The 8,267-nt window shown below is 47.2% G+C and overlaps 1 protein-coding gene across 1 annotated transcript; it reads left to right on the top strand.

Annotated features, from left to right (window-relative positions):
- Nucleotides 1–1,060: 1,060 nt before the first annotated feature.
- On the top strand, nt 1,061–7,959 carry LOC127585968 (probable G-protein coupled receptor 139). The gene is made up of 4 exons (XM_052043724.1): nt 1,061–1,129; nt 3,323–3,397; nt 3,892–3,895; nt 7,052–7,959. Exons 1-4 carry the CDS (start codon nt 1,061–1,063, stop codon nt 7,957–7,959), a joined length of 1,056 nt encoding a protein of 351 aa, XP_051899684.1.
- The last annotated feature ends 308 nt before the right edge of the window (nt 7,960–8,267 follow it).

Here is an 8,267-nt window from a genome sequence, read left to right as displayed (position 1 = left end):
CCGTGTCCGCCACTTCCATCCTTCTCTGGACGACGGCAACAGTGACGTTCTTGTGCACTCGAGTCACACTTAATTTTGTGGGCAAGGATCTGACAAACCCCTCTGCTGTCGCCAATGAGGTGGGTATTTTGCTCATCCGCGTCAGCGCAGGCGCCAACACGTGCATCTACGCAATGACCCAAAGCAAGTTCAGACAGGAGTTGAAGGACGGGATAAAAATTCTTACTCGGTTTATCATTAAACCAATGAAACTGGTGCGGTAGTCGTCCTAGATCTGGAGTACTAATATAATGCATGCGCTCACTGTATTCTCTCCAGCTGACTGTGATCTCCTTGCTATCCCGTGCGACATGTCTTCTGCGTGTCATCCGTCTCCTATGGGAGAGTGACCACGCTGCCTTTATATTCTATCACTAGGTCAGTATAGAGAATCATCCAATGTGTCTTCTTCTCCCCGATCCACTTCAGGGGTCTGAGGACATGCACACCAACTTCCCGATCAGTAACCCACCATTTGCCCGCTGCACCTTGCTTCGCATTTCTTGGTTCATCCTGTGCACTGTGCTGAAATAAAACCACTGACATCAAGTAATCTTTGACATTAAAGACAACAGGATATAAAATAAAAGTTGTTTGTTAAAAACACTGAATCCGAACTATTTTCCAGCTCTTTTAGATTTATATTCCATATTCAATATTCTGTCTGGTGGTCAAGAACACAAGAACCCCAGAAAATAGGAGCAGGATTCGACCATCTTATCAGTCAAGCCTGCCCCGCCTTCAATATGATCGTGCTTGATCTACACTAGACTTAGCTCCTCTTCAATGCCAGTAAACCATCCCACTCCACTCCCTGATCTTTCAATACTTTGCCCACCTCTACCTCCATTAGTTCGTCTGATGATTGACACCTCTCTACCTCCGTGGTGTATACCTCCTGCAACTTCCTGCCAATAAAATAGTCAGTCTATCGGATGGACTGCTGTTGTTCAAGCTCCGCAACCCGCAGCACGAGTTCCTCCCACCGAGGAGTCTTCCTGCACCTGCAGCTGACCAGGACATGGGGAGCGTCCTGGAGTTCCTGTGTGGGACGGCGAGCGTGGTCCGCGGGATTGGTCTGCGGGACGTGGTCAGTCCAATATTTATTCGGCTCACTCAAGTTAATAAGAAGATAATAATTAAAGCACAATGACGTTTAAATTACTTCGTATTTATCTCACTGGATTTTTTTTTAAAAATGCATTTCACACTGTCTCGTTCTTTGAAGCTTACTCTTGTTTAAACTGACTGGAACTGTTCATTGCTGGAATTGGTAGTGTGGGAGGTCCACGGTTGGGGCTGTCGTGACTGCAGATGGAAGTGTCATCGCGAAGCAAACTCCCCCTTCCGGCCGACTGCCTCCTCACCTCGGACAGAAATACGTTAATGAAGCCCTTGCGGTTGATTTAATCTTCATGGTCTTCGGTTAGACCTTTGACAAGGTCACACATGCGAGAATCATCCAAAAAGGTGAGAGCTTCTGGCATCCAGGGCTACGTGGTAAATTTGACCCAAGACTGGTTGGGTGACAGGAGGCGGAGGCTGATGGTCGAGGGTTGTTTCGGGATTGGAAATCTGTGATGGCTGGGGTAAGGCAGGGGTCGGTGTTCAGACTTGCACTTTGCTTTATCCATTTACAAAATGAATTTGAATGTTTGAGCATGATTATTAAGTTCACAAATGACACCAATTGGTGGTGTTGGTAGTGATGTTGATAATGGGGAAGATGTTCTTATGTAAAGACCGACATTGATGAGTTGGTAAATGGACGGAGCAATGACACGTGGAGCTTAAAGCTGAAATACGTGAAGTGGAGCACTTTGGTCTGACTAATGAGGCTAGGATAGGGATACACAATGAAAGGTTGGGCGATAGGATGTTCGGAGGAACAGGGAGACCGTGGTTTCTGAGGATGTTTGAAAGCAGCAACACAGCTAGAGGAGGAGAGAACAAGGCATATCGGATACTTGCCTTCATTTCTGTGGTCATAGAATATAATTTCATTTAGTTTATGGTACTAATATATAATGCATTCGTTTGGTCTTCAACGTCCCGGTCGACTCAGACTCTCTAGGATGTTGACATTTTTCCCGCCGCTGAAGTCATATCAGGAGAAGCAGTAGATAAACAGGGCCATCAGTTCACCAACGCGTGACTTCCGCAAACGCAAACTAATGTGTTAATTTGAAAGCGTTCATCAATAGGAATGATGGAAATCAATTGAAGCGTTAAAGCCAGAAACAGTCGTCGACCTTCCATAGGTGTTAAGAATTGCACCCACCCCACAGGCCCGCTCCCACCGCACCTCCCCTGCCATGGGATCCGCTCCGTAGCAGGAGCCTCTGAAGAGCGGAAAGCGAAAGAAAGGGAGAGTGTGGGGGGGGGGGTGGAGAGAGAGAGGGGGGGGACGCAGAGACAGAGACAGACAAAGCAGGGAAGAAAATATAAGGTTGAGTAGCAGAGAGAGCGTGAGATGGGTAAAGGTGTGAGAGTTAGTAGTGGTCGAAAGTCCTACGAGAAGAGAGTCTCTAAGACCTGGAAGAAACTGAACGTCATTGGCTAGTCTCAGGATAATCATGTTTCTTCTACCTCAGAATACGTCATTCGCCCTCCGCCCAAAAGAACAATATTCGAGGGTGGGAGCTCAGTTTTAGAGAGGACAGTTGGTAATGGACACAGAAACACCAGCGACGACGTAGAGAATAGCAGGATGAGCAAGGCTAGAACCGGAGGATCACAGACCCGCACTTCCCGTCCACTGCGTGCAGCACTAATGTTTGGAAACCTTGAGGAATGCCTGAGAAACCCTATGGTTTTGCTTTCATGTATTCACACACGAGATAAAAATGTTACTGATATTTATTGCCAATCCATAACTGACGCCCTCAGTCGATGAGGCTGTTCCGAATCAACATACCCCCACCATCGGTTGATCTGGGTTTCTATTTAACCAGACCAAGCATATTGCGTTGCACACTACACCATCATTCTCCCCCAACTATGTGAGGTGGGAGATGATGGGCTCTATCTGCCCAGCATTCCCCACCTCACCTAGTTCCGACTATAACCTATTAGCCTCTGTTGCACACCTACGGACTATCCTACCGCTACTCTCTCAGGCCGGAAGCTGGGTCTCAAATGCAAACGTGGCCTATTCCTTTATCTGCACAGATGCTGCTTTATACGATGAGTACCTTCAGCAGTTTGTTTTCTTTTTGCTCCCGATTCCAGCACTTGCTGCCCATTGTGTCCCCATTACTATTTTACAGTTTGCCGTGTTCAGGTTTGCAGCAATTGTGACCTCGTGAACAGTGAAGGACGCCAGGATAACCTGAAAGTGACGAGAGCCATTTCAAACGTAAATATCTTCATAACACCTGAACTAATCTGAAGCTGTGTCCCAAACACCTTCACATTGAATGGTGACCATCAGAGAGACAGCGTCACAAATCGTGTTCAAGGATCCACTCTAAGTAGAGACACAAACTCTTCAACAGCCCAACGCTCCAAAATGGGGGAGTGCAATTAGTCTAGGTAGCTGGAAAGGGAGGCTAGACCTGGCGGATTCCCTTATCATACTTCACCATCACCCTCCCCCATTAGGCTCCATCTGACGATCACCACCCGGTTTCACCTATCGCCTACCGGCCTCCACTTCAGCTCTCGCCTCTTTGTACTGGCTGTCCTACCTCTACAGATTCGGGCCTGGTACAATGTCTCAAATCGAAACGCCGAGTATTCCTTTGCCTCCACAGTGCTGTTTTAACCGCTGAGATCCTACAGCAGATTCCGTTTCTTTTTTTCCCGCTTCCAGATTTTGCTGCCCGTTGTGTCTCCATTGTCATATTACAGTTGGGTGAGTGCAAGTTACCAGCAACTGTGACCTCATCAACTTTAAAGCAAGTGTAGGATTACCTGAAAGGAAGTGATGGGAACCATTTGTAATTCAGACATTTTTATAACACCTGAGTAAAGCTAAGACTGTGTCCCAAATACTTCACACTGAGTGATGTTCTAAGAGGAAAACACAAGATCAAAAGGTTCACAGATTTTGTTAATAAACCAAATCTGGGCAGAGAAACACAAACTCCCCAACAACCCAAAGAAGCAAATGTCAGGAGAGGTGTCCAGGTGTCTTCAGGGATAATGCAGGAGGAGGGAGGGAAGGGGTCATGAACCCACTTACCAGAGTTCCCTCATCACTTCACCATGTGATCGTTAAGAATATGGACTCAATATCTAGTGATTGGCAGAGATGGGGGGGGGGGGGCATACGGGGTTTGAATCCCCATCTGTGAGACCAGGAAGAGAATTCACCAGGAACTAAGACAAACCGACATCATTCATTTGAGCGTATGTGTACTTTATAGTGGAAACTTACTTATCCTTATCAACAAAGGAACCTGTTGCAAGTTGATGAAAGGTTAAGACAGGGATTAAATGCCACAAGCACTTCTCTTTACAGATTCTGACGTAGCTACTGCATATTTCCAGTGTTTCCCATTTGTATCTCGAAGTCTCCAGATTCGCGGCCCCAGCAGCAGCCTGCAAAGTGACGACAAGATGTTGTACAGAGTCGGCTTGACAAGGAGAGCCCAGGATCCACTTTCAGTCTGCATTGATTCAGCTGTTCTCTGCAGGCTTGAACATATCCCACCAGGAGGACAGAGCTGTGCTCAGGCCTGGTGAGGACAAAGGCAGCGGGATTGTGGAATCCATGTCGGGGAACTTGGGTAAAAAAATCCCAGGTGGACAGGTATGCGAGTAATGGGCAGATGAACCTAGGTGATGGCGGGAAATGAGTCTGTGTAACTGGCAGTAGAGTGACTGGAAGTAAGAAAAGGCAGAAAGCGGCCGTGCGGACTGGCGGTGAGGGAAAGAGAATAAGGGATTCCCCGAAACTGGAAAAAAAACATTGTTCATCCCATTGGCTTGTAGGCTACGCAAGTGGAATATGAAGAGATAAACAATGAATTTTTCAAAAGGTTGTCCATTTGGTTTTGGGCACTCTGTGTCCTGGGCTGCTTGCAGTTTCCCAAAGAAACACAATACCTCAACGAACAGCATTTCACCTTGTGACTTGCAGCATTAAAGTCCCCAGGACCTCGTATTAAATTCAAGAATTTCACATTTCCATGTTGTGTTATTGATGTAAAGTCGTTCAACTGAAAAGGCAATTCTCTTTTCTTTCTCCTCTGATGCTGAGTCTTTTCCGCATCCTCTGTTTGTACCTCCGATCTCGAAAGTTTCTACTGTTTTGTTTTTCCAGACGGATATCACCACCCCAACAAAACTTTTGTTTTCACTCCCATGTTTTCAGCCGCCTCCTTCTAAGTTTCCGCCAGGTCAACTGGTAAAAGTTATTAACATTTTCTTACTTCTGATTGAAAGTGTAAAACGTGGAAAGTTAAGTGTTCCTTTCTGGATAAAGCAAAACCCTGTGGAGCATTTCCAGCCATTCTTTGTTTTTCTTACAAATTTCCAAAGAAATTCTTTCGTGCAGCTGGATGCATTCGTGTTTATCTAAAGCAAAATTGGAGGTCTGATGAAGAAGTTCTTATGACAGTATTGGGAGGAGGATTACCTTGTAACCTAGACTGTGATGTTATTATCAAAGAGTGACATGGAATTGGTCAGACTCACACCCACCATGTCTGTTTCATTCTCCGTTTCTCTGAGTTCCAATGTTAACCATTCATCTCAGAACTAGAAACATGATTTGTGAGAATGTGTGATGTGTTACATTCCCTCTTCCGTGGATGTAAATGTGAGAATCAGCAGATTATATTTCAGATTTCCCTGTGTTAAAATACTCCAACGTCAACCATGTCGGCCGTTCTTTGAATGTAGCGACTCCCGCCCCAGGACATTCTCATCACATTACATGTTAAATCGAGAGACGGGTCAGTAATGACCTCACGGATTCATTTTCTCATTGCATTGAGTATTCCTCCATCGAGAGATATGTGAAATTTCTTAACCTCTGCAGAAACAAATATGTTTGTTATAGAGCCTGTGACTAATTTCATTATTCTGTCACTCCCTGAACCCCCTGAGGGATTGGCGCGGGTATTAATAAGGATCTGAGCCGCGTTGCTGGCTCCATTGTGTCCCTGGGTTTGTTGCCGAAACTGCTAATCTTCCAGAATGGGTCGGGCTCCAATTCTGTACATGAAGGAAATCTCCTATCCGATTCTGGCGATGTTTGGGATCCCCGGTAAGCCTGGTTACTGTTTTGCTGCTCTGTGCCACTGCTGTCGAAGGTTCTGTGCACTGATACCGTTTTCAAAACGGCCTTCTGCTCTGTCTTGCCGCTTTATTATGTAGTTTCGCTGGCTCCCTTCTCCTGTGTCCTTTTGTCTTTGCTTCCTCTTCCTCAAATGCCCCCCCCCCCCCTCGAGAGTCACGGCAAAGGGGGCGAATCTGAAGCTGCTCTTCGGGGCGGAAAGAAAGGTAGTTAGCGTGGATTTCCAGAGCATGGGACATTGGAACAATTACATTGAAGAGGGCAGAATAGAGGGCAGTGGAGATCTCGGGGCTGTTCGACTGTAGGAGTTGATGGAGAGGGAAAGAGGAAATGGTAAGGAGGGATTTGGAAAAAGGATGAGAACATTAGATATCAACATGTTCTATGTTGTGCGGGGGGTTGGAGAGAACAAAGGCAACATTCACTCAGAGTTAGAATGTCATACGGCACGGAATCAGGTCTTCATGCGACAAGGTGGCGACCAAGAGAGAATGAAAGGCATCACTTGGAGGTGGTGCCGGCTGAGAGAGGGTGAAGGAATCTTAGTCGGAGTCAATCTGTGTAATGGGGGTGTAAATAGAGGGAGCTGATTTAAGACCTTACACTTACACCTCTTGCAGGCAGAGCAGTCCCATTAACAAGCCGTGACCACCGACCCTCAGCCGGTGCCAGCACCACCTGTTGTCTGAAGGCGGCCTCGTTCCTCACTGTTATACTTGGTGGCTGCTTTAATGGTCATTTCGCTGTGTTTTGTGCTCCCTCCAGCCAACATACTGACGGCCGTGATCTTGAATCAGGGAAGGTGCGGATTCTCCAGAGGAATCACCCGTTACATGGTGGCGATGGCGATCTCTGACCTGTTCATGATCATCTTTCATGTATTGCTCCGAGGAATTTATATTCACTATTCCCCAAACTCCTTCCTGTCCCTCAGCGCCGTGTGCCCTACATTTGTTTACCTGCGGATGGCCTCCCTGGACTATTCCGTCTGGTTAACCGTGTCCTTCACCTTCGACCGTTTTGTCAGCATTTGCTGTCCGAAACTGAGACTCAGATATTGCACGGATAGGACGGCCGCCGTGGTTATTGTGTCCTTGCGCGCGCTGAGCTGCTTAAAGTATGTCCCCTTTCACTTCATGTACGAGCCGCTCTTTATCCAGGACAATGTGAACTGGGGCTGCCGTACGAAAGCCGCCTACTTCACCTCCATCTGGTGGGTGGCTTTCTCCTGGATGGGTAACTCATCCCTCTCCTTACTTCCCTTCGCTCTAATCCTGTTCCTGAACGGTCTGACGGTCAGGAACATCCTGGCGGCCAGCAGGGTCCGCCGGCGTCTGAAGGGACAGGATGGCAAGGACAGTGAGACGGAAAATCGAAGCAAATCCATCGTCTTACTCTTCACTGTATCGGGCACTGCCATACTCCTCTGGACGACGGGAGCGGTGACTTTCATCTGTACGCGAACCACAATCAATTTCGTGGGCAATGAGCTCACAAGCCCCCCGGCCATCGCCAATGAGGTGGGGGTATTGCTCATACGTGTCAGCTCCTGCGCCAACACGTGCATCTACGCAATGACCCAAAGCAAGTTCAGACAGGAGTTGAAGAACGGGATTAAAAGTATAACACGATTTATTATCAAACCCATGAAACTAGCGCGGGAGTGCGCCTAGAGCTGGAGTCTGATATAATGCTGCCGTTCACACTGTTAACTGCAGCAATGGGCACCATTTTCTGCCGTTAGTTCCGGCAACCGCGGACTCATTGAACAGGAGACTTCATAGATTTTTCAACGAAACCACTTAAGGTGTTTGATACGCCTGTTGTCTTCTGTCTCCACATATCACGTGCGACAGGTACCCTGCCAGTCTGCTCAGCTTGTTTTGAAGAGTGACCTCGCTGATTTCATATTCCATCCCCAGATCCGTGAGAAGCAATATCTGTTGTGACTTCTCTACGATCCACCTCAGCGGTGGATTTG

Source organism: Pristis pectinata, chromosome 34, assembly GCF_009764475.1.
Source record: "Pristis pectinata isolate sPriPec2 chromosome 34, sPriPec2.1.pri, whole genome shotgun sequence".
Lineage (NCBI taxonomy): Eukaryota > Metazoa > Chordata > Chondrichthyes > Rhinopristiformes > Pristidae > Pristis > Pristis pectinata.
This window is presented reverse-complemented; position numbering and strand designations above follow the sequence as displayed.

Bases quoted from the DNA above. Each gene is read 5' to 3' on its own strand.
- LOC127585968 (XM_052043724.1), top strand. From the start codon at position 1,061: ATGGGGAGCGTCCTGGAGTTCCTGTGTGGGACGGCGAGCGTGGTCCGC. The intron at 1,130-3,322 runs GTCAGTCCAATA...TGCCGTGTTCAG, and splicing joins GGATTGGTCTGCGGGACGTG to GTTTGCAGCAATTGTGACCT.